The sequence below is a fragment of the Capricornis sumatraensis genome, chromosome 23, assembly GCF_032405125.1.
Source record: "Capricornis sumatraensis isolate serow.1 chromosome 23, serow.2, whole genome shotgun sequence".
Lineage (NCBI taxonomy): Eukaryota > Metazoa > Chordata > Mammalia > Artiodactyla > Bovidae > Capricornis > Capricornis sumatraensis.
This window is the reverse complement of record NC_091091.1, coordinates 19,362,103-19,388,197: the sequence shown is the minus strand read 5'-3', so window position 1 is coordinate 19,388,197 and position 26,095 is coordinate 19,362,103. Positions and strand designations below refer to the sequence as shown.

General features: G+C 51.4%; 1 protein-coding gene across 3 annotated transcripts; it reads right to left on the bottom strand.

The window, feature by feature from the left end:
* Positions 1–3,091: 3,091 nt before the first annotated feature.
* On the bottom strand, positions 3,092–25,856 carry ZFYVE27 (zinc finger FYVE-type containing 27). Of its 3 annotated transcripts, XM_068961713.1 has the most exons (13): positions 25,792–25,856; positions 23,826–24,023; positions 19,469–19,539; positions 17,563–17,749; positions 14,697–14,792; positions 13,588–13,700; positions 12,778–12,917; positions 12,125–12,196; positions 10,923–10,943; positions 10,626–10,770; positions 6,066–6,112; positions 5,693–5,774; positions 3,092–4,648 (listed from the first exon to the last, which is right to left on the bottom strand). In XM_068961713.1, exons 2-13 carry the CDS (start codon positions 24,020–24,022, stop codon positions 4,584–4,586), a joined length of 1,236 nt encoding a protein of 411 aa, XP_068817814.1. In that variant the 5' UTR covers position 24,023; positions 25,792–25,856; the 3' UTR covers positions 3,092–4,583. The 3 variants fall into 3 exon arrangements, with proteins under 3 accessions (XP_068817814.1, XP_068817815.1, XP_068817816.1); XM_068961714.1 differs by lacking the exon at positions 10,923–10,943; XM_068961715.1 differs by lacking the exons at positions 3,092–4,648; positions 10,923–10,943 and adding an exon at positions 4,996–5,076.
* Positions 25,857–26,095: the final 239 nt, after the last annotated feature.

Genomic DNA, 26,095 nt, shown 5'->3' with positions numbered 1-26,095 from the left:
GGGCCCTGCGAGCAACCCCCCCCAATTCCTCCTCCCGTCTCAGCCCCGTCAGCATCCAGCCTCTTGGGTCCCACAAAGGAAGCTCACATCCCACAAGTGTTCAGTTGGCTGTAATCCTGGCTAAAGTTCACTCCTTGGGAAATCCAATGTGGGGGGTGGTTGTTGCTGGAATGTGTGTGGCTGGGACCCAGTGTCCCAGCCCAGACAGCAGGCTCTGCTGGGGCCAGGGGGACCCGGAATCCCCAGCCCCCAGCTGTGCCCGAGAATGGAATGTGCTGCTCTGGGTGTTGAAAAAGACTCAGCCAGGGAGGTAGGGCAGTGCTGGGAGCTGGGGGTTGGAGCTCCTGCCACAAGACTGCCTCTGTTCCCCTGGAGGCTGAGCCCACTTCACCAGGGCTGGTGGTGGGCAGGCCCCTTCCATTAGCTCAGCGTCTCAGAAACTCCTGGAGTTTGTGGGGGCAAGGCAGAACAGAGGGTAGGTGACAGCCAGGATTGCTATGGTGACCCAGTTCTTCTCCGGTGCCCAGAAGCACCTGTGACACAGTTCTCACCAGGGCTCCATGGTTTACTAGCTATGTGACCTTGGGCAGGTTACTTAACTCCACTTACTCATTGGTTAAGTTAATAACAGAACCTAGCTTTGAGGACTCTCATGAGGTTTAAATCAGATGACACACTCCGCACACTGCTCACTACAAGTGCTCAATAAAAGTAGGTACTATGATCTTAAAGCCAACAGCTGCAGGAGAGCTGGAGCCAGAGCCCCTTGATGCCTCGAAGGTTCCATGGAGACAAAGGGATGATACTGGTGCTTCTCTTGGCTTCAGCTCTGAGGGCCAAGTGACCAATGACCACAAATCCGGAAGACCCCAGAAACCAGGGCCAGTTCAAGGTCTGCCAAGGATCACTGGAGACCGTTCCCCTCCATGAGCAGCCCACAAAAAATGATGGACAGAACCCTCAACCCAAGTCAGGCTGTGGGAGCTGGCTATCCATCCAGGTCTGCCCAGCAGGCCCCAGGGCCGTCCTAGACCTGGCTCCCGTCCCCTCACTGGGTCCCCGAGAACAAACCGGAAGGCATCTTTAAAGCCAGGCATCCAGTTCTACAACAGGCAACCTGCCTTCTAGGCTATGCCACCTTCGGTGCCGTCTATGCTGCAGACCCCAGAGAGCTGGAAGGCGCCATCCACTCCTTGTAAAGCCCTCCATGGCTCCATTCCCCATTTCCCAGTGGTACCTGCACTCTAAAGCTGTCCACTGCTGGCCTGCTCTGAGGCCCTCACATGCACCTCAAGGGGACAAGAAGGTACCCTTCCTTCTTCACTGACCCCAGATGAAAACCTTGTTGCTCATGCCCCTGAATCCTACGTCCTGAAAGCTCCTCAAGCTATAGTCTGGATTCCACCAACATTAGACATTGTTTTCATTTTCCCAACATAAAATATTGACTCTGCTTTTTCAAACTACAGTCTGGCCTCGTTCTTTCCTGAATAATAATCTATAATTATTCTCTGGTTTTAAGAAAATCGCTGTTCTAAGCCATGCGGGGCAGAGTTGTTTTGCTGTTCCTGAAGATTGCCAGGAAGAGAGAAATAAGTTAGCGTTTATTGAGCATTTACTATGTGCCAGGCGCCTAACTTCCCACCTAAAGTGGGCTGTCTCATTTAATCCTCACAGCAACCATATGGGATAAGAGACCACTCTCCAGTCACTTTACAGATGAGGAAAGCAGCACAGACAGGCTTGGGGGCAAGCCTCTCCCTGTAGCAACTCACTCCAGCATGGGTGCAGTCACTGTAGAACAGGGCCAAGTGTGGGGCTGGCCCATCCAGCACCAGCCTTTACTGCCGCTGGGATGCTCCCTGGCTAGGGCACACCCTCCAGCTCTGAGCCAAGCCCTCTGGCTTCACCCTCCAATGTGGCGGGGACCGGACGCTCACGTGGATGCAGCGTGGCTCCCGCAGTGAGAGGGGCTGGACTGGATTAGCTCTGAGCATCCCTCCAAGTGACCAACCAGGCCACACGCCCTCCACGAGAAGAACTTCCTTCCTGGGCCTGTGCTACCACTCTGCTCTTTTGCTCAAGGACCCTATTTTCCACTCCTCCAGCATTTCCTCTGGACTACCAAGCTGCTGAAGCCACTTTGGTACTGAGCACTGTGAACATGCTCTTCTGTAAAAACTGCCGGAGCAAGGTTCTGGCTGCTTCCCTGCCTCCTGGGGCTCCTCGGGAGCTGCTGGGGCTCTCCCATACTAGGGGGAGGTCCCAGACCAAGGCCTCAGTGCAAGGACTCCCCAAGCATCACAGTCCAAGGTGCACATGCATGGGGTCATGAGGATGTGGCTGCAACCTGACCTCGACCCCAAGGCAGAGTCCCTCTGTCCCCCTCTTTACTGCCTCAGGCCTACGGTCTGGCAGACACCACTCTGCAAGATTCCATGCCAAACCTTTTGCAGCCACTATCCCTGAGCCTCAGTTTCTTCCCCTGTAAAATGGGAAGAAAAACAGAACCTACCTCACAGGGCCATCTTGAGGATTAAATGAAATAATGTGTATGAAGTGCCACTCAAGGTGCCTGGTGCCCAGCAAACAAACACCCCCCCCCCAACCCCCTACCCCCAGAGCACTGCTCCCACTTCCCACCTCACAGCCAATCCTCTTTCTGGCTGGTTCTCAGCTTCCCCTGGAGCTGATCCTTTCCTGCTTTCTCAGAGGGATTAGCTAAAATCTTTCCATTCTAAACCCTGCGTGGCTTAGCATTTACTGAGTCCTGGTCCTAACCCCAAGCCCTGGCCCTCACAATGTGGTCACAAGACGGCGCCTCATGTCAATCCGACAGGCATCTTGCTGAGCGCCTCCTGCGCAAGGCACAGCTTTCCTCCAACCCCAGCTCACACACGACCTCAGCCTCCGTGGCCCCTCCGCCCAGTCCTGAAGACACAGCCCAGGCCTGCAGATCTGGCCAGCACTGCGCGGCACCTGGCTCTCTAGTCTCAGGGAGAGGGGGCAGGCAAGGACCAGAACAAAAACATAGGAAGCTTGAGGCCTTTTTATTGACAATTCTTCATATACAGACATCCTTGTAGTTCCTCTCCAGTGTAAATAAAGCATGAGCACTTAACTCATATCTCAACAGGACCAAGGAACTTGAGGAAGGGGGTCTACCAAGGCCTGCCTGGCTCCCCAGGGACTTGCTCCTCTGGGCCTGGGGCAGGCCCCTGGCTCCTAGACTGGCTGGCCGGGAAAGAAAGCTGGCCTAGGATGAGCCCTGACTCCCAGCCTGCCTCCTCACGTCCCAGCTGAGAGTACAGAAATGTCTCCACCTCCCAGGCTCTGAGCTCCAGGCAGCCCATGAGTCCAGGGGAGCTCCCTAGGGCAGGGGAGGGGCCCCATCTTCCTGATCCCATTCCCTGTGCCCCATGTTCCCGGGAATCATGCAATAAATAAATAAATACTTCAAAAAGGAAGGGAAGCTCCTGGGGAAGGAAGGGGTGCCTGAGCCCGCTCATGGCTTAGGAAGAGACACTGAGCCCTTGAGAGTCCAGGGTGAACACAAAACTGTTGCCGACGGGATGGGCACCCCAGAAGTGGCCTTATCCCGTAACTGAGGCTGTCCTACTATAGATCAGCCCTGGAATCTGAGACCAGCCTAGCAAGACCCCACACTTCCCAGGCGCCCAGAGGTCAAGGGCTTCAGGACCTCTGCTGAGCTTACCTGGCCTCACACTCACTCCATGGGACGAGGGGCCAGTGAGGGAAGCTGTAGCTCTAGGCCAGAGGAGGGTGGCCAAGGCTCTGAACACGGGGAGCAGGAGTGACTGAGTGCCCAGCATCTTCCTGGCAGAGCTGAAAACACTAGGCTAACATGTGGGCTGAGAGTCTGTAAGCCAGGGTCCTGCAGGGTGGTGCTGAGAGTCTGTAAGCCAGGGTCCTGCGGGCTAGGGCTGAGGCCCTCTGAGCTGCTGCGGCTCCCCGTGTTTTGCTCTGCTTAATACTGAAGGGTTCTGCCAGGCCCTCCTCTGAGAGAATCGGGGAACTCTGACCTTGTTTCTAGAAGTACTTTTGATCTTGATAGTCCTGGCCGTGCCCTCTGGCAGGGAAATGATGAGCTCCTGGCGCCTGCAGGAACACTCAAACAGCAGAACTGGGACACGGTGCAAGCCCTTCTGCAGGCTCTGGGAGGACAAGGGCCTGGCCCAGTACCCAGCGGGGGAAGAAGCGCTTTTCCCGATCTCTGACCTCCAGCCTCAGAGAACTCCCAGGCACGCAGAGATGCCCAGAAGACCAGTCCAGATCAGGCCTGGCTCACTGCTGCCCTCTAACTTCTATTTCCCGCCCAGCCCTGAGTTCCCTAACACCCAGATCAGAGCAGGGCAAACACGCCAGTCCTGGTCGGGAAGCAACCACTACGGGCCATCTGCAGGAGTGGAGGACCGCTCCAGAACCCGGATGCAGACGGTGGGGGCAGGGAGGGGAAGCCTACCTAACATTCAGACCACATCTGCCCAAGGCTAAGGGTGGGGAGAGCGGGGTCCACTGGTGGCCCCGGGGACAGGCGGCCTCTTGGACCCTGGCCCCTCTTCTCACTTGCTCAAGGTCTGGTTACACGAGGCACACACAAACACAGTCTCTCTCTGGGCTTCGGGGGCTGAAAAGGAGGAAGAACTTGGTGAGATGCTTCCTCATGCCCTCTGGCTCATTGCCCCTCCAACTGGAACCACCTCCCCACCCCACCCCACCCCAAGCCGCACACAGACCACCCTCCCCCAGCCTACAAGCTCACTGTCCCAGCTCACACACTTGCCCTCAGAGACTTCTCTTTCCACGGGACCTGGGGGTTCCAGGAGTGACCATGCCAAGAGCAAGCCTCTCCCAGATGTTCTATGCATTAGACATTATTTTGGCACCAAAAGAATAACTTTTAAAATGCTTTTTAAAATAAAATACCAGGAGAAAATTTTCCAAAATGTTTTAACAGTGGTTATTATCTCTGGGTGGTAAGATTACAAGATTATTTTTCTCTTCCTTCTTCTTCTGTATAGTAATTTCCAAATCTTCTAGAATAAGCATATGTTACTAGCATGACCAGAAGAATGAAAAAATAAAGACGTTCAATTTAACATTGTAACACAGTACAAAGCAGTCTGTAATACATGCTCCCTTTTTTTAAGCACATGCATATGAATTTATCCCATGTGTGACGGCATTAATGACCCAGACGGGTCCACGCCTAACAATTCTTTCTGAGAGAGATTAGGAATGTCTTCCTTTCTTTGGTTTTTTTGTTTTGTTTACAATGAGTATGTATGGCTTTTATGGAAGGAAAAGAAACTATGCTTTTTATTTTATTAAAAACACTGCCAAGGCAATGGGAAAGAGACTGGGACTGAGGACTGTGGTCTCCCTGGGGAAGGCAGGCGTGGAGCTGGGGGGCCAGGGGAGGCTGCTCATGCTCTGTCTACTAACTGCAGTGAAGTGGTCAAGGGCATTCACTACTGGACTTCATAATTCAGATACATTATATACATATGCTCTTGTCCATGCAGCAAATATTTCCATTTTTCCTTCTTTAATGGGAGATGGAGGAAACCCCGAGTTCCCTGGACCTCTCACTGACCCTGGCTCCTTCCCACATGCAGCACCCCTCTTAGAAGAGGGAGGCGGACCCCGACCCCCAGCCTGCACCACTCACCTGTGGCCCCCATGGAGGACCTGGGCACCTTGAAGGAGCAGCACCGAGAGCAGAAGCTGTTCCCACAGTTACTGCAGTTCCGCTGCGGATGAGAACCAAGGTCAGTCTCCGATCCCCACCCCCAGACACTGGGGACAACCACACGAGTGGGGCAGTGCCTGAGCAGGGCAGGACTGAGACCAGAAGGGACATCCCACAGGAAGGCTGGTGAAGGTGGGGACACAAGGGAGGGGAGACCTGCTCCTTCGAGTAACCGTCCTACCAGACCCCAGGCCTAACGTTGCCCAGGGAGTCAGACTTCATCTGTGACGTGGCACTACGCCCCTGCATCTTGTCCCAAGTCCCCAGCAAACGCACCCTCGAGGAAACTTACCCTCTTCTTCAGCACTGAGAAGGTGGCCGAGCAGCCCGTACAGCTCCCTGAGAAACAGAGGCAGCAGCTCAGCTCTGACCCAGCCCAGACATCTCAACTCTCACCTGCTCCTGGGTCCTCTACATGGGGACACCAAGGGCACCAGCCCAGCCCAGCTCCTTGGCTGGCAGCCGAGAGCAAAGTCCACAGCCAGAAGGAGAGGTTCAAACCAGGAAGGAAAAACCACTGTCCCAGACTACCCAGAGCTGCCGTCCCTGCTCCCACCCGGGGTTTAGAGACCTCCACCCCCACCTGCCGGTCCAGCCCAAATAGAAGAGCAGCCAGCAGAACCTCCCCCTGAAATGACACCAAGGTGGGAGGGACTTGACAACAGGCATCGCTCCGATGATCTCAGATGAAACTCGCCTGACACGACCCCTCCCAAAGTATCTTCTTACAAACACTCTGCCCACAGCTAGAGGGAGAAACGCCTCCTGAACACCAGACTCCTGCTTCCTGTCATCTGAAGATTCCAGGACAGAAGTTCAGAACCAAGTGCCAACCAAGAAGCCTCACAGGGCAAGAGGTGCAGGCATGTGTGTGGTGGGCAGGCCCGGGTGGATACCGCCAGGGGAAGAGATCCTGCCGAAGCTACCAGATACAACAGGACCACGAGGTTTCAGACCAGGTTTTAAGCAGAAGAAGCAACAGCAGCTTAGAAAACAGCTGGGAGAAGGCAACGGGGCTGCAAGAAGAGATGAAGATGGGCAAGAGAGGACTGATCATTCTTTTTTTTTCCCCCTTTCTTGGCCACATCACACGGCATGCAGGATCCTAGTTCCCTGTTCAGGAACTGAACCCGTGTCCCTGCAGTGGAAGTGTGGGCCCTAACCACTGGACCACCAGGGAACTCCCCCAATCATTCCTTCAGATACTACATCAAGGCAAAGGGACTTAACAGAAGCTGTGCTTGCTACCCACCCATGCTTGCAGCAAAATTAAAGGGAAAGGCAGGCTGCGAAATGACACAGTCTGATGAGGGCGTACAAACAGCCAAAAGAAAAAACCCAGAAGCACGGAGGAGAGGAAAGGCCATGCTGGGCCCTTGTGACTTCCAACAAGCTCCTGAAGCAGAAACTGATGAGAACAAGGAAGTCCCAAGGGCGCCGCCAGAAATACTGACCACGATTCAGCGCAGAAATCTCCGTGCAGATGGGGGTCACTGAGCCAGGGGAGAAAAGGCCGGGGTCCACACGAGGTGAGAGGGCGCTCACAACAGGGCACCAGAGAGCCCAGCCAAAGGCTGTGGGAGGGAAGGGGCTGGGCTGGGTCTGGGAAAACCCAAACTGAAGGACATTTCTACAACTTGGGGCCTGAAGGCCCCCGATGATCCGATCAGAGCAATTACTAGGTTCAGGGCACACGGCCGGGCCTCCAGGACCGTCTGGCCAGGTACAGAGCACCAGGCCTCACCTTCACACAAAGGCCCAAAGAGATGTGGGCTGTCCAGCCAGAGTCCCCCATCGCTCCACTAAATGGGGACACACTGCCTACTTTGGAGGACAGGGGACCCAGTTAGAGCAGGGAGAAAGCTGACACCAGTGGGTGTAAAGCAGATGCTGTTGCTGTCAGTCAGCTCACGACCGAGGCAGAGCAAAGGACACAGAGGAACACGGCACACCGCCAGCGGGTGGCGCCACCCCAGGAAACAGGCTGCTCTGGGACTCTGCTCCCAACACGGAAAATCAGGGCAAGGCAGCTCACCTCTGCCTCTCCTCAGCAAGCAGCATGGGCCGGGAGGAAAGCGCTGGGTCACAGACTGACACTCTGGCCCCTCTCAACTGTAGGGAGTACCAGGGCCAAGCACCCCAAGGCAGTCACGTGGGCTAACAAAACAGCCACGCACCACGCAGGGCTGGGGCCAGGGCCGGTTCTGCATGCTGACACCGGCTCAGGCAGGCGTGTAGCGGAGAGCACCCCTATTCCTTGCCAAGACCTACCAACTCTTCCTGCCTGTTTTCCGCAGAGGTCCTGACTCATCATGTGAGGATGCTCCAGGGGCAGAGAGAGCAGAGGAGCCTGAGACCACTGCCAGGGCGACAGTCACAGAGCCTCTAGGACAGAGGGGGCTCTTCCCGGTAGGACTCCCCCACTTGGAGGCCACGGAGAGGCTCACGAGCAGCCTGCCCTTCTCACTCCTCCCATGGACCCCCCTCCATCCACCGGCAGCCAAAACAGAATGGCCCCCAGAGCAGCTCACTCACTCAGCCCTTCAGGACGCAGACCCCAGAACAGAGCTGCCATACCTGCCCTCACAGCCAAGAGCCTGACGATGTCTCAAGGGAGGGCCAGCAAGCAGTCCTAAGAGTGGAGGGCTAAGGGGGCTTAGGAGAATAATTGTCTTCTGGCTTTGCCATCCTCGTGGGAACCTGACAAGGCTTCACCCATCTCGGTAGGGATTATCTGAACCAAAAGCCAAATACAGAAATGGGATAGGCATAAAACTGGGGCACTTCAGACACCAGGGCAAAGGGAAGATGGTGAGCTAGAAAGAATACGGGAGTGAGATCAGATAAGGTGGGTCTGAGTTACAGCTCAACCATGTACTGGCTGAAGACTGGCCAAGCCACTCTTTTCAACCTCACCTATAAAATGGAAACATCTAAGGGGCTTTATTTAAAACTCACAAATATAAGAAAAATAAATAAATAAATAAAACTCACAAATATAAAAGTATAGTTTGCCAGAACAAGAGTATTACGTCTGGGGCAATGTCATCTGGGACTTCTGAAACCTGGCTGCTTCAAAGGACTAAGTGAGACGGCGTATGTGAAAGTGCACTGGACGCAGAGCAATCGGCAGCAGTCGGCAACCATCACAAATAAAAGGAAGGGATCCTGAAGGCCTGGAGGCATTCGCAGAGCAGAAAGAAACAGGGTGTCCCAGGATGTCTACCGCTCAGGAAACAACTGCCCTGGTCACTGCGGGAGCAGGAAGGCAGGCCCTGGAGTGCCCAGGTCAAATACCTCACGATAAACCCCACGGGCTTCCTCAGGACTCTCTCCCACCAGATCTCATGGCACAGCCAGCCCACCCTCCTCCCTGTCTGCTGACAGCAGGCAGAAGCCAGGCTCTGCTCCAGGACCAGGGAGAGCCCTGAGCCTCCGGTTCTCCAGGATCCAGTCCCTGTCTGCTGACAACAGGCAGAAGCCAGGCTCTGCTCCAGGACCAGGGAGAGCCCTGAGCCTCCGGTTCTCCAGGATCCAGTCCCTGTCTGCTGACAACAGGCAGAAGCCAGGCTCTGCTCCAGAACCAGGGAGAGCCCTGAGCCTCTGGTTCTCCAAGCTCCAGCTATAGCTTCATCCGGCTTGGCTCCCGCTCTCCTGATCAGAGCCCAGGCTTCCAAGCTGGTTAGTCAGCTCAGTTATGTCTGATTCTTTGCAACTTCATGGACCAGAACCCTCCGGGCTCCTCTGTCCATAGGATTTCCCAGGCAAAAATCCTGGAGTGGGTTGCCACTTCCTTCTCCAGGGGACTCTCAAACCTGGGTCTCCTGCCTTGCAGGCAGATTCTTCACCATCTGCGCCACCAGGGAAGTCCTTCCAAACTGTGAGGACAATCAAGTCCACCTTTCTCCAAGGTCACACTCTTGGACCCACCCCACAGTCAGTATAATGAGGACTGGCCAATCTACGGACTTGGCTGGGGAGAAGGGGAGCCGGGGCTCTATCATCCCCAGAAGACAGTGTTTCCTTCCATTTGCTTCCAATCGGACTGGAAAGATCCAGACAAGTGCCTAGGCACCTGAGGGAAAGAGCAGGGCCTCCCGTGATAACAGCGCCCCTTATGAAGCCCTTACTATGAACCAGCCAGCAATGTGCCAGCACTTCATAAGCATCATCTCTTTTGAGACCTACAGCAACCCTGTGAGATAGGGACTTGTACTATTCTTTTCAGTCACTGTTTATTCGCTCAGTCGCGTCCGACTCTTTGCAACCCCACGGACTACAGCATACCAGACTTCCCCGTCCTTCACCATTTCCCAGAGTTTGCTAACATTCATGTCCACTGAGTTGGTGATGCCATCCAACCATTTCATTCCCTGCCACCCCCTTCTTTTGCCTTCAACCTTTTTCAGCATCAGGGTCTTTTCTAATAAGTCGGCTCTTCGCATCAGGTGGCCAAAGTATTGGAGCTTCAGCGTCAGTCCCCTTTTACAGCAGGAAAGCTGAGGCAGGGGGAAGTTAAATAATTTGCTTAAGGCCACCTGGCAGCACTGGGGTTCACCCAGACACTCAGACTCCTCACTCAACCAGCACGCCCCACAGCCTGCCGTGGCTCTGCCTGCCTAAGGACCACACTGCCCCGTGGTCCCAGAGGAGCGCTTCCAGAACTGAACTCATCTTCCCACAAGAAGTGATGAGGACAGAGACACGAGAAGGAGCCCACACTCCCTCCCTCGCAGCCCCGCTGTGCCTGTGCCACCTCCCTAGGGTCCCATGGACACAGCCCTACTCCTCAGAACACAGCACCTCTGCCCTGTGGCCAGGACACCTCCAACCCGCCCGCCCCCAGCCATACCAAAGTTGTTGGTCGGGTACCGCTTGCGGAGCCGCTCAGTGAGCCGCGACACCTTGCTGCGCAGCACCTCGTTCTTGCTCAGGAAGCCGTTGTCCTGCAGGACCAGCTCGTCCTCTGCCGGGCACGGGGCCCCCTCGTCATCCTCCTGCGGGAACAGCTCCTTCCAGTCCTGTCCCCTCGTGACAGGGCTCTGGGACCTGCATGTGTGGCGAACCCCGCGAGGCATGGCGACCTCGGCTCAGCCACCCATCCTCAACCCCCTCGGCCCCTGCCCACCTCACCAAGGCTCCTACTTACCAGCACCACCAAGTGGGTCTCCTGCCTCCCAAGGTGCGGGGGAGAAGAAAAGAAAAAAAAGAGAAGATAGCAAGAAGGAAGCTGCCGGGAGGGGATCCCCAAGCGAGAGGAAGCACAGGAATGCTACTACACTGACTCGGCACGTACTGAAGGGCGATGTTAACAGAGACCCCGTCAAGGATCCCAACATCAGTCAGCTGGGGAGAAGCTGCGTACTCAAGAGTCACGACTTAAGAGTCCACAGTCGCACATTCAGGTTTTGGAGAAACCTCAGCAGTAGAAAATGGAAACGTCCATGCAGATGTGGCTACAGTAACAGCAGACAGCTGGGTGAAAACCGTAGGCCTGGAGCAAACTCCCGAGACCTCCATTTCCTGTATCCCCCACTTTACAAGAGTCATAAAAAGAAGTGAATTCCTACTATTTAAAAAAAGCCATAGAGCAAACATGACACTAAATGGAAAACGCCACCAGGACTCAGTGACCAGGGATGACAGGAACTGGTGGGGATTGTGTGACTTCTCTGAAGCAGACAGTTTCTCCTCAGCTACACTGACCGCTGCAGACTCAGGGCTCCCAGAGCTGCTGAGTTTTTAGAAAAACTGAAAAATCCAGAGTTTTTACTATAGTCTCTCCAATTTTTAAATATCGGCTAAAAAATTAAAGCTTTGCATGCCAAATAAAACACTTCTGCAAACTACCAGTGTGAACCATTGTCCTAAAACCAGGCAGACTGTTGAACTTTCTCCAACCCAGCACTTGGCCATGCAACTGCTTTCTCCAGCCTCCCATTCTCACCCCTCAAAGGGACATCTGATGGACCTCATCGTTTAGAAGAGCAGGCAGAGTCCAGGACGATGCCCTCCTCCAACTCTGCCTTCCCCACATCAAAGGCGCCAGGCCCACAGTCTCCAGTCAAGGCAGTAAACGACCCACCTCCCCTAGCAGGGCGTTTCCCAGAGGCCTCCAGAGCCACCCCCGCCCTGGGCACCCAGGACAGACGCCAAGGTCAGCAAGAGGACGGGCAGAGGTTCAGTGGCATCGTTTCAACCAGTGAGTCTGAGCGCAGGGCGCATTTTACCCTCTCACTTGGATACAAGAGAACTCTAAAAACCCAGACTTGGAATGTGAGAGGCCACATGGCTCCAGGACCACCCAACTTCTGACCTGGTCAGCTGGGGGTGCCGGGGAAGGCCACCCACCTCAATCGCATCTTTAAACTCCTCGTCGGGCTCGGCCTCCTCCGCCTCCTCCACACTGCCTGGCGTGAGGTCCTGGGAAGAGAGATCCTTCAACGGTCAGAGCAATGACCACCCTGCCTCCAGGGGAGATGCCACCTCCCCAGAGCCAGCACCCAGGTTTCTCAAAACAGCAGTTCATGCCTCAGAGGAAACGGCACACCTGCCGGCAAGAAGGAAGTCAGGGGAAAGAGAGCGGTCTCCAACCGAGCAGGACAGAGAGGGACCACGGCCACGAAAGGACCGACGCTGGCTGCAGAGCATGGTGCTTCAGAGCAGGAGCTCTGGAGCCACGGAGCGGGGTCTGACTCCCGACCCCGCCGACTGCGGACAGCCACTCTGTGCCTCGGCCTTCTCTGCTGCAAGGAGAGTAACCTCATTCTCAGAAACGTCCTGCACCTCCTGGGTCTATAAAGTACTTGAACAGCAGAGTAAACACTCAATAAAGCATAGCACAGCCCTTGTTACCACACTTATTACTATTAAGCACTTCAGAGGAGGCGGGCCTGGGAAGGAGGAGGCCAGCCCAGGAGCTATACAGTATGAACAGGCTGGTAACAGGGAGGCCAGGCAGCCTGCCCACACCAGACTCTGCCCAGGCGGTTAGGGGTGCTCACCTCTGTGGGCGTGGGTGCAGGAGTGCAGTCCGCCAGAGCGCCCTTCCCCCCAGCATCTGACGGTGGCAGGCTCTCAAAGGCACTCTCTTCCTGCTTGGGGTTCATCCGCCGCTGCAGAGATGCCCTATACTCAGACACCACTGCCCAGGGTGAGGAGAATGGGGCGGGAGGCAGAAACAGGATGGAATGAGTGGTGTTCTGGGGATACCCACCACTGCACCCGGCTGCCTCCTCCGGCACCCACTCTCTGGTACAGGAAACAGTCACCCTCCTAAGTCTGAACGAGTTACCTAACCTAAGCCTCATAAACAAGACAGATGTACCAATAGCTACCCCAGGAGATTGTTAGAGAGATTAAATGCAGTAAGTGCCTGATAAATCATGGCTTCTATAATTAATTTCCAACCACAGGGAAGAGAACAAGCATAGCAATCACCCAAACATATGTACAGGCCCAGGAATCTGCGACTCAAGGCCTCTCCAGACTGCCTTACTGCTTCAGAAACCAGACGGCAGACGGGTACTCTGGGATCACACAGAGACGAGGCAGTGATTCCTAGGGGACTGCACCCTGGAGGTGGGTGGCAGCACTGGGAAAACATCCCTCCCTCGTCTCCCAAAAGCCACCATATCACATGGGCAGCGATTCATCTGCCTAGGGAAGGGAAAGGGACCCCTAGTAGCAGCCTCCCCTGGATCCCACCTCCCTCTCCAAGGCAGGACCCTGGTGTGGTGCTGCCCCCTGGTGGCAGGCACAGCAAACACATGATCAGCCCAGCCCCCATCTCTGCCCGGTTCTCCTGGGCTTACCTCGGAAGAACTCCACATTCCCCAGAAAGAGTGTGCTGTTTAAAAGGGCAAGGACCCAGCACAGAGGCAGCAGGTACAGCATGCAAACCGTGCCCAGAAGAGCCCCATAGAACCTGGACCAACAGAGAGGAACCACAGGATCAGAAATTCATAAGATCAGAAACTGGTTTAGGGCATACCCACAGGGGAGTCTGGGCAAGAAGTAGCTCTGGGAACAGTTAATATGCGGACAAGATCTGCTAATCAAACAAGGGGAACATAAAGTGAGGAGAAAGGATTAACAGCCACCAACAGACCACAACTGACACGTAGAGGCTGCAGTGGTGGCTGAGGATAGGGCCACCTAAGTAGGTTTAACACACGTCACTTCAGGATCTAGACTCTGAAGTCTGGAATAAGACAGATTTGGAGCCGGTACCATGGAGAGCACTGAACACAGTGTCTGGCACCAGGAGAAGCTAAACAAGCACTAGTCGTCGTGAGTATCACACACGAAGGGCCTCAAAAACATTCATTTCACTTGATCCAACAGTTCCATCCTAGAATTTATTTTACGAAGAAAAGTTTCAAAAGACTAAAGTTAAACCCATAAAATGTGCACTACAGGGTTAGTAATTAAAAGTAGAAACTTGACTAAATACACAACAGGATGTATAATATATAATTTCATAAATTACAGTATAATCACTATCTATATCGGTGTGGTATTACAAGTAATTCCAAAAGCTATGTAGCACCATGGAAAACCAATTATATAGTACAGTAGGTGGGAAAAAAAAAAAAGAGTCTCACCTACACTCTGAGCTATAGACAGCACGTGCCTATAACAAACTCTAGCAGGCAATCCAAACGTGAGATCGGCTGCTATACCAGGCTGGGAGATTACATGGCGAGTTATTTTTCTATTATTAAAATATTTTGAGCATACTGCGCAATGAAGGTGTTAAACCAAAGCAGGGCGTTAAAGCCCACAAGCCTACGTGCTGATCTGCACACAAGAGCCTAGAGGGCTCTTTTCCCCTGAGCTAGGGCGATAGGGCGCCTCTTAAGGCAGCGGTCTTTGCCTGCGGTCCTTGGGGCAGGGGCGGTGGGGACAGAGGGGCACTCACTGTGAGGACACAGCGGGGTTCTCCCAGTGCAGCACGCGGTAGGCGGCTTCGCAGGTGCAGCACAGGCGGCTCAGGAGGGCCTCCAGCTGGATCAAGCTGCAGACACAACACAGGGGGCTCACGCAAGCTGTGTACCCTGCCTCACCCACCCATGCGGCCTAACAGAGCTCCAGGGCAGCAGAGCCCAGGGCTTTGCAGGCACAGCCACCTAGGTTCAGCCAGTCCCTTCACACCCCTCGCAGGGGTCAGGGAGTTCAGGGAAACTTCATACATCTCAGGCCCCTTCTTGGAAAACTTGCTGAGGTTCCTGCTTTGGTCTCTTCCTAGCTGTTGGTGTTGGGCCAGTTACTTAACTTTTTCAAGGATGCAATTTTCCACTATACCATGAGGAGCAGGGTGCCACCTCCCAGCTGCACTGGAGCTGTGAAGATGGATGGCAGGATGTACAGCAATGTGTCTCCACCTAGGGTTTCAGGTAGACTGACCTGGAGAGTTTTCTAAAATGGATCCCCCACCCCCATCAAAAGCAGAGAGCACACCTGTGCAACAAGCACCCAGACCTTGGTTTCTGAAGGGCTCCTTGGAAAAATGGCTGATTCTAGAGCAAGGCAGGGAATGCGGAAGATGAATTTGAACATTCTACTGTATCATAGGGCTTCCCTCATAGCTCAGTTGGTAAAGAATCTGCCTGCAACGCAGGAAACCCAGGTTCGATCCCTGGGTCGGGAAGATCCCCTGTAGAAGGAAATGGCAACCCACTCCAGTACTCTTACCTGGAGAATCTCAGGGACAGAGGAGCCTGGCAGGCTACAGTTCATAGGGTCGCAAGAGTTGGACATGACTTAGCAACTAAACCACCACCACCACCACCGTATCATAAAATTTAAAAAGTGAAAGTTGCTGTCATGTCCGACTCTTTTCAACCCCATAGACTATACAGTCCATGACATTCTCCTGGCTAGAACACTGGAATGGGCAGCCTTTCTCTTCTCCAGGCTATCTTCCTAACCCAGGGATTGAACCCAGGTCTCCCTCATTGCGGGTAGATTCTTTACTAGCTGAGCCACAAGGGAAGCCCAGGAATACTGGAGTGGGTAGCCTATCCCTTCGCCAACAGATCTTCTCAACCCAGGAATTGAACCAGGGTCTCCTGCATTGCAGGTGGATTCTTTATCAATTGAGCTATCAGGAAAGCCCAAACTGAGGACAAAATAAGATCAAAACTAATTATCATAGTAATGGATTATAACCCATTGAATAAAATTTTAAAATCCTGCATTCATATAGATAATAAGAAGGAAAAGCTCTTTCTTACAGAATGTCAGGTAATAATGACACTTGGGAAATCACCTATGCACCTATCACAGTAATAAACTGACGAAAGCAAGACCCACCAGTGGATTTCAATGTAGCGGGTGAATGTTTGACGAGGAACAAGATACTTAACGAAGTCTCAAAGTACCCCCACTCAGATTACTAACTCTAGAGGGTAAAATAAATAGTCACTTTACAGTGGAGAAACTTTCACCAAGGTAATCGAAGTTACCATCTCCCATAACAGACAGTGACATCATGTACCTCTTGATATGATACAATGACGTCACGTTTCTGCCAAAGATGCAAAAGCTGAATCCAATCATGAAGAACCAAATTACCGAAAGAAAAGGGAAGTTCTACAAAATAATAAACTTGTCCTATTTTAAAATGTCAAGGTCATAAGAAAGACTAAGGAACTGTTCCAGGTCACAGGAGACTAAATGTCACGTAAGAGTCTGGACTGGAGCCCAGATCACGAGAAATTTATATAAAAGACCTTATTAGTACAACTGGCAAAATTTGATCATGAACAATTATTAGATAATGGCACTAATGCTAATGTTATCAATGTTAAATCCCCAAAATCTGATGACAGGACTGTGAATATAGAAGAGAATGTCCTTGTTCTTAGAAAATGTATACTGAAGTGTTTGGGGTAAATAGACAGGATGTCTGTAATTTACTTTCAAATGGTTCAAGAAGAAAAAAATTATGTCTTAGTGTAGGGAGATGGATGAAGCCACTGGGGCAAAATGTTAATAACTGTTCTATTTGGGTGAAGGGCAGATGAGGGTTCTTTGCACCATTCCTAGAACTCTTCCATAAGTTTAAAATCATTTCTAAGGAAAAAGGTTTTTTGAAAAACTGTAGATATGCAGCACCCCCGCCCCCGCAGGTACTTGACTCAGAATTTTTTCAGAGGAGCCTAGCCCTCCACTTGTTTATAATTTTTTTTTTTGAGCTCCACAGATGTCTCTGCTGCCCAGGAAGAGATGAGAACCCCTGCTGTGTGTCACGAGAGCCATCGAAGCTGTTGCAGTTGTTGTTTGCCAACAGTCTGAAGGTGCTTCCTCAGGAGCTCCAGCTCTGCCACATTTCGGAAGTTCCTCCACAGTGGAGCGATGATGACTAACACTTATCTGAACACTTGCTGGGCACCAGACGCCCAGTTAGTCTTCACAACCACCTAGGAGGTAGGCCTATACTTGTCCCATTTAACAGATGACAAACTTGAGTAACTTGCCCAGAGTCACACTGGAGGAGCTGGGATTTGAACCCAGGCAGTGGCTCATGTGAGCGTGTGCTCAGCCAAGACCCTAAACTGTGGAATCAGCTAGATCTGGCTTCCCATCCCAGCTTGGTCACTTGTCTTTTTCCTCCATCAATGGAGGTCAACCGTAGTAGCCATCGCCCAGAACTCTGACAAAGACCAAAGGGAATACCATCCACGTTTTGCCTTACACGATGTCTGGTGCCCAGCAAGCACCCAGTGTGGGGGCAGCTGGTACCGTCACCATCCCTTACCCCCCGGCCCCTTCTATATACTCACAAGCTCTTCACCTCAGCCACGGCCTCGGGGCGAGACAGGCGAACTCTCTGCAGGTCCTCCTGCCTCACGCTGTGGTACTTCCTCCTCGCCAGCTCAGACTCGGGCAGCCGTGCCCGGCAAACCTCCTGAAGGTAGCCCAGCAGGGCGGGCACGGAGATCATCAGGGCACCCACTGAGTACCAGGCCCCTGTGGGAGCAACAACACTGCAGCTCAGCGGGCAGCGGTGCCAGGAGCTGCCACCCACCCAGATGGTGCTCCCTCGCCGCCGCCAGGCCTCTGCCCAAAAGAGCTCGCCCCAGACCACCTGGTATGAAACAGCATCTCCCCACTCACCCTCCAGCCTCGTTTTCCTCACAGAACTTACCACCACGAGGCAGACTACAGGCATGGCTCTTGGCCTCTCCATGAAGGTAGGCCCCGGGGGCTAGGACTTTCCCCATCTGGTCACTGCCGTAGCCCCAGGCCTTTCAAAAATATTAAAAACCCCTCTACTAGTACACAGCACACCACAGGCAGCTCGTGCCCGGGGTCTGGCCATGGGGAGCTCCCGATGTCTGACATTCTGACCTTTGGGTCACAGGGGCTGACTGGAAGCCTTCCACTGGCATTTAGGACACCACTGACCACTTTGGATCGAGAAATGGTGAGGCTAAAATAAAATCCAAGGAAGGAACTTCTTCCGTGTTAACATGGAAGCAAGCTAACAGAGTACTGGGTACAAAGTAATGAAGCATCTGTCACCTGAACTAATTTACTGTGGAAATAGATTCAGAAAAATCTAACAGCTTGAGAAGGATATCTGAGTTTCAGTGAGGCGGAAAAGCATCCTACTAAGACACAGAAGATGAGGTCTTATGTGAAATGGGTTTATTTTTCAACTCACTGAAACCACAGGCAGCAAAGGAGACACTTGAGAAATGGGAATTCAATAGAACAAAGGTATGAAGATAGGACCCAGCTCCTCAGAACATTCTATCCCAGGCCCTTCACTCATTTCCCTTGACAGGCTTGGCTTTTTCTGCAGCCATCTGCCAGTTCTGACCAAAAGGGCTGGGTCACAGCATGCCTTTTCATAAAAGGTCCCCAGGAGACATCACTACCCAGGACCCCTCCAGCTACCTACCTGTCCACACACCGATCTCAAAGGCTGCACGCTACAAACCCCTCACTGCTGCTGACTGCCTGGCAGACCCCACCAGGCTCACTTGCTGAGCCAGAGAAAGTCAACAGGCAAAAATGCCTCATCAGTTCACCTTCCTAGTACCTTCACCCCAGGTCGTGTCCTCAGAAAGCAAACTGGGAAAACCTCAATGCATTTAGTCCAGAGGAAACAATAATAATATCTATAATGTACTGGCTGCTTATTTTAACTGTGTTAAGTATTACACATAGATTATCTTGTACTTCACAACTACTCTCTGAGGAAAGCACTTCTATTATCCCCCTTCAGAGAAAATGAAATTTAGTCACTCAGTCATGTCCAACTCTTTGTGACCCCATGGACTGTAGCCTGCCAGGCTCCTCTGTTCACAAAATTCACCAGGCAAGAATAATACTGGAGTGGGCTGCCATTTCCTTCTCCAGGGGATCTTCCCAACCCAGGGACTGAACCCAGGTCTCCTGCATTGCAGGCAGACTCTTTACTATTTGAGCCACAGGGAAGCCCCATTCAGAGATGAGTATGATTAGGCCTTAAGAGACAGGCTAAAGAACTTCTGATGTCACACCAGTGGCCCAGTCAGGATTCCAGCCCCAGGTGGGTCTCTCAGGAGCTGGTGTCCTGACATCGAGCAGACACGGAGGGAGGCTGATCCCACAGCAGGACAGGTGGCTCCCTCATACAGGGCCAATTCTCAGAATTCCTCTTCACCTTCATTCACAAAAAGCCCTGGAAGCAGTTCTTACCCTCGTTCAAGGTGAGGAACAAGATGTTGAGGCCCAGGCAGGTCAGCAAGGAACACAATGGCGTCTCCCACCTGCAACACAAGGCTGTATATTGTCACCCTGTTTATCTAACTTATGTGCAGAGTACATCACACAAAATGCCAGGCTGGATGAAGCACAAGCTGGAATCAAGATTTCTGGGAGAAATAACCTCAGATACGCAGATGACCCCACCCTTATGGCAAAAAGTGGAGAAGAACTAAAGAGCCTCTTGATGAAAGTGAAAGAAGAGAGTGAAAAAGCTGGCTTTAAAACTCAACATTCAAAAAACTAAGATCAGGGCATCCGGTCCCATCACTTCATGGCAAATAGATGGGGAAACAATGAAAACAGTGACAGACTTTATTTTCTTGGGCTCCAAACAGCTAAGTTGCAGATGGTAACTGCAGTCATGAAATTAAAAGACACTTGCTCCTTGGAAGAAAAGCTATGACCAACCTAGACAGCATATTAAAAAGCAGAGACATTACTTTGCTGACAAAGGACGGTCTACTCAAACCTATGGTTTTTTCCAATAGTCACGTATGGATGTGAGAATTGGACCATAAAGAAGGCTGAGCGCTGAAGAATTGATGCTTCTGAACCATGGTGTTGGAGAAGACTCTTGAGAGTTCCTTGGACTGCAAGAAGATCAAATCAGTCCATCCTAAACGAAATCAGTCCTGAATATTCATTGGAAGGACTGACGCTGAAGCTCCAATCCTTTGATCACCTAATGCAAAGAACTGACTCCTTAGAAAAGACCCTGATGCTGGGAAAGACTGAAGGCAGGAGGAGAAGGGGATGATAGAAAATGAGATGGTTGGATGGCATCACCAACTCTATGGACATGAGCAAACTCCGGGAGTTGGCGATGGACAGGGAAGCCTGACATGCTGCAGTCCATGGGGTTGCAAAGAGTCGGACACAACTGAGCAACTGAACTGAACTGAGCCTGCGATACAGAGCATCCTGGTCACTGAAGGCAGCTGGCCCTCCAGCCAGGTCTCCCAAACCAGGAGCAAGAGCAGGCCCCGGAGCTCAGAGGTAACTCAGACAGTCAGCAAGAAATGAGAAGTGGGCCTCTCACTTGGACAGGCGACCGGGAGAGAGACCTGAGGTCACACCCCAGGCCCCAGGATGAGAAAAGGCAGCCTCTGGAAACCACAGGAGGAGGAAGAATTTATAAAATTATCTCCTAATGTTATAACTTTGTTTAACCTGTGTTGTGTAAGGTTTTATTCTCTTTAAGAGGTGTCAATGACATTCTTCTTTAAAGGTTTCCTTTATTCTTTGTATTCACTGAGACAGAGTTGGTATGCAACATATATATTTTTTTAATTTTAAAGGAACATATACCTACTGCACAAGATTGATCTAACATGAAAATTGAGTGAACAAATGTGAAGGATTTCTTTGACCATATCTGCGATTTTCTTTTCTTTCTGTGAGTTTTAAACATACATTAATTCCAAAGGAATGAAAATTATAAAGATTTCAATATATAAAAAATGAAGACAAACCACGGTTGGCATTCTCTCAGCAAACATGCCCGAAGTGAACTGGAACTCTCAGAACCAAATACAGACCTGGCTTCCACCACCACCAAATGGCAACGCAGAAGCCCCCAAAGACAGAGGAAAGAAAATCAGAGTCAGGGTACTGAGTTCAAGCAAATGCCGGTTAGCCTTGATAAAGAACATTTAATAGGATAAAGGGAGCACAGATGTAATAACAAAGCCAGTGACACCTACATTCTAAAGAGCAGTGTCAGTGTATATAAGGTGAGCCCTCGGAGGAGAAAGTCAAATATAAAAATCAACAGCTAAGTTGCAATGCATTCTGAACTTCAATGCATGTTCTTTTGCTCTAATTGGGGTATTTCACAGTTACAAAATGAGGTTAACTAATTTACGAGCTGCTTTTATTTTTTGATGAGAGTTATGAGTAAGGGAGTGAAATAACCTCTCTCTGCCTTTGTCTAAAATTGCAAACACTCCAACTTACACCACCCTAATTAGACCTCAGACCCATCTACTGGCTCTATCAGAGCCAAAGCAAATTGAAAGTCAGGTCTAAGGACAATCCCATCTCAGAAATAAAAACATTACACAGCCACTGAGGTCACTTTCATTGAAAGCCTTTTTTTTTTTTTTTTTAATTAAAATACAAAAAGATGTTTGTTTTTCTTTTGGCCACACCGAGCAACATGTGGGATCTTAATTCCTCCACCCCCAGAGACTGAACCCACGCCTTCTGCAGTAGAAGTGCAGAGTCTTAACCACCAGGGAACTCCCCACTTCTTCCATTCTATCTGATGTCTTTATTGACACTCTATTCATGGAGACCCACTTACCGGAGTAGCCGATCCCAGAAGAGAGAAGTCTTAAAAATCAACTGTGGCTCCAGGCTTCAGACCTCAGAGAATCTCAAGATTAGGTCCTTCTTCAAAGTCAAATCCTCTTTACCGAGAAAGAACAACCAAACACACAAACGAACCTGACAGCCACTTTCACAGACCAGTGCTTCATCTCCTAGCGGCTCAGAGACCACAAGCTCTTGGGGGCTTTTTAGGCCCAGTGCTCCTCCCCCATCCAACTTTATCAATCCCACCACATTCTCAGATTTCTAATTTCATAAAATGGAAAAATCCTAACACATTAGTGCCAAGAAGTGCTAATAGACCTGTGCTGGAAAAGGAAAAGGGCAGGATATATATATACTTTTGCACTTTGCCACAAAAAGGCAAAACACACATACATACACATGCTTGCGTGCACAGGTGCACACACGTACACACAGTAGAAACCACGAGACAGCATAGCCCTGTGAAGCCCACACACTCCCCTGAGGAAGACCACAGTTCATCTCAGCTAGCTGGTCATGATGGAATTACAAAGCCAGCCCCTTCTGACACCAACTCCCTACCCCTCATGTTGACAGCACAGTCATCTAAAAGCAGAGAACGTTGCTCTGGAACCCTGACAGCTCATCTCTAGGGATAATGCCATAAATTAAAGGAGTTCTGGGGCAAACAAGAAAAACTGGGGGCCTTGGACAGAGTTAAAAATAAAGCTCCAATTATTTCCAGACTGAGGTTAAAAATGAATACCCTGTAGCACCTCGAGAAATTAACCCAACTCTACTCACCCTGTCTCCAACCTGTCTCTCTCAGGCATCTGAGCTGGTTGAAGGTCTTTATTAGAATCTGATGAACTTCTCCCTAGAAATACACACATGTGCCTGCACAGCTTTACAGGCAGGTTCAGGAGAGTCAATGACCCCTCAACGGCACGCACTGGCTCTAGATGAAGAACGACTGCTCTTTAGGACAAGCTGGTTTAATGTGACTCCCATCACCATGCAATATTAAGAACACATGACCTTTGAAAAAAAAATAACAACTTTCTTTTTTTAACTTGAATCTAATCCAACTTTTAAATTTAACCTCCAGTCTGCACCAGGAAGAAACATCAACCACACAGATCTAGGTAGGAAATTCTCCAGCACACTCAGCTGAGCCTCCAGCACATCAGTGTCATGAAGAAGACCATTTCAACGAGAAAGATCTAAGGGACATAATCACTGCACAGAATGCATGGCCCTGGATTGGAGCCTGACTGGGCCGAAACAATGGTAGATGACATTCTTGGGGCAACTGAGGAAATCTGAATATGAACTGGGTATAGGGTGATATCAAGGAATCACACTGTTAACTTTGTACAGCATGATTTTATTTTTTTTAAGTCATTATTATTTAGAGACAAACCGAAGTGTTTTGGGAGCAGAACTGTATGTATCTGTAATTTTAAATACTTTAACAGAAGAAATAAAGAGAGCTGAAAGGAGAAAAAACTTACCAAAGATGAAAATCAAAGCAGAATAGGAACAAAAAAATTTGAGAGCCGTAATCCTAAAGGATTAGTGAAAATAGTACCTGTTTATTCATAGATACTTGTTCGTATCCTAATTTTAATATAAATTATGCTAATATTGGGAGAGAAGGAAAAAGAAAAAAGCATGCTTCAGATAGAAGGCCCAATGGTCAAGGCTAGGCAGCAGTCCTGGGATACGAGCTTATTCAGCCACAAAGAAGAAACTCTGGTGAAAGACCAGATAGTTGCCAGTGCCTGCCTCTCCTGGGTTGGGTCTGAGATAGGGGGTGGACCAAGAATAAGCCCAGAGGGCCAATGGACCCCCAGAACTACTCCTCACCAGGGCAGAAAGGACAGCCCAGCCACTGCCTAAGTGGCCAGTGCAACTTAGGAAGTTTTGCCTTCCTAAAAGTAGGAAGGCAAAAGGCCCAGCAGGCTAGAGTACCTCTGAATAAAATCTGTACCTGAGCAAATACCGGACCCCATCGCCGGCGTCCTTCAAGGGTTCCAGGTAGACCTCAAGCCTCTTGTAGGACAGAACCAAGTTGAACAGATCAAATGCCGGCGACTTGGTAGGAACAGGTAGAGACTCCAGAGTAGCCTCTGGGACGGTGCTGGGGCTCACCTCCAGTCCACAGCCCTCTCGCTCTGAGGTCTGCATCCTGTAATCATAAGAATTCCTGACATTTGCACTGCATTTCCAACGCCCAACACATTTCTACCTGCATTATTTCATGTGGTGCCATAAAAAACCTATAAGGTAGGCAGGGCTACAGGTGGAAACCCCATTTCACAGAGAAAGACATTCAGCAAGGCGAAGTGAATTACCCAGATAGAGCTGACCCCTGAAAACGTGGGTTTGAACTGCACGGATCCACTTATATACAGATTTTTTTTTAAATAGTAAATACTACAGTTCTAAATGATCTGCAGTTGGTTGAATAGTGGATACCGAGGAATGGCAGGAGGGCCTACTGTAAGTCATACTCTGGTTTTTGACTTCGAAGTCAGCACCCAACCCCTGCATTGTTCAAGGGTCTGCTGCTGCTGCTGCTACTAAGTCACTTCAGTCGTATCCAACTCTGTGCAACCCCATAGACGGCAGCCCACCAGGCTCCCCTGTCCCTGGGATTCTCCAGGCAAGAACACTGGAGTGGGTTGCCATTTCCTTCTCCAATGTGTGAAAGTGAAAAGTGAAAGTGAAGTCGCTCAGTCGTGTCCGACTCTTAGCCACACCATGGACTGCAGCCTTCCAGGCTCCACCGTCCATGGGATTTTCCAGGCAAGAGTACTGGAGAGGGATGCCATTGCCTTCTCCGTGTTCAAGGGCCAACTGTATAAAATCCTGCTCCTCTGACTCTCCATCTACAGTGCTTTTCCTCCACAGATCAATCAAAAGTATAAGCCATAAAGACCAAACACACGTGGCTACCGGTGGGAGGCAGCCTGGGGTCTCAAGAGAAACGATGTTCTGAAATAATTTTCTTCCACTTTTTACCAAGTTAATTCCTATTCATCCTTCAGGTATCAGCTTAAGCATCACTCTCTGGCTCTGAGAAGTCTTTGCCAACATCCCCAGTCTGGACTGGGAGACCCTACCATGCTCACAACAGATCATATACCCACCCCTAACAGCACTTATCACACCAAAGCAAAACTCCGTGCTTTCTTGCCAGTCATCCCTCTTAACCTTGAGTTCCACAAGGTCAGAGACTGTCTTTCATTCATCACTGTTTATGCACACAGTGGGCATACAATAAATGCTCGCGGAATGAAGGAATCAACTGCTTATCCTCCAGGAACCCAGAGCTTTCTTCCGCCTGGCTTCAACCTCTAACCTTTCCCCCGCTCCCTTTAGTTACCAACAACTTCCTGAACCAACCCTGCCGGTTACCCTCCTCCCCTTTTCCCCTCTTGAACCCCACGCGGCCATCATCACCTTCCACAACACTCCATTCCGTTCTCCCTTCTCGGATGCGGAGAGCCACAGGCGCTCTCATTCTCTTTCCTAATTTCAAGCCCTACCCAAACGCTAAGTAGTAAGCAAGGAGGCAGAACCTTGGCGCACAGCAACAATAGGGAGTCCAAGGGTAGGGGCTTCGATCTGGGACGGCGGGGGGAAGCAGGTGTTTGAAGGGGAGGGTGACAAAGGGGCCATCAGGAACCTGAAGTCCCTGCAGGCGGAGCTAAGACGAAAGGACCCAGGGCGGGCGCGAGGTAGGAGCACAGGAGGAGGTGAAGCGCGTCTGCAGGGGCCGGGCCACCGTCTCTGCAGGCCAGGGAGCCTGACGCGGCCCAGAGGACCAAACCAGGGAAGGCCACACCTAAGGTCCCTGGGCCAGCAGGTGGTGGCCCCCGTGGTGTTCTGGCGCCCAACTCCGCACAGTTGGCAGACGCACCAGGGTGGGGAGGGGGTGGCACCTCACTTACCCGGTCACTGAGTTGGTGGGGAAGGGGCGGGGACGGCCAGGAGGCACTTGATAGGTCCAGTGGCGGACCCCGGAGCGTTTCCTCAGGCCCGCCCCAGCGCGACGACAAACCTCGTCCCAAGGCCGCTCTGAAGTCGTAGGACTGAGAACCTCCTCCGCCTCCCCCGCCGCCGCCACCACTTCCGGGACGCGATTGCTCTGCGACGCCGAGTCCTGACGTCATCGCGCCCGCCCCGCCTCCGGCTCCGCTACCGGTTTAGCTCCGCCCACTCTGGGACAGGTGAGCTCCGGCATCCGCACTGCGC

What these genes read in the sequence shown, in the direction of transcription:
- ZFYVE27 (XM_068961713.1), bottom strand. Translation starts at nt 24,022, where the DNA reads ATGCAGACCTCAGAGCGAGAGGGCTGTGGACTGGAGGTGAGCCCCAGC. An exon ending in GAATGTGGAGTTCTTCCGAG is followed by an intron (nt 12,918 to 13,587) that starts GTAAGCCCAGGA and finishes CACCCTGGGCAG; the next exon opens with TGGTGTCTGAGTATAGGGCA. An exon ending in AGACCCACTTGGTGGTGCTG is followed by an intron (nt 10,771 to 10,922) that starts GTAAGTAGGAGC and finishes CTGTTCCCGCAG; the next exon opens with GAGGATGACGAGGGGGCCCC.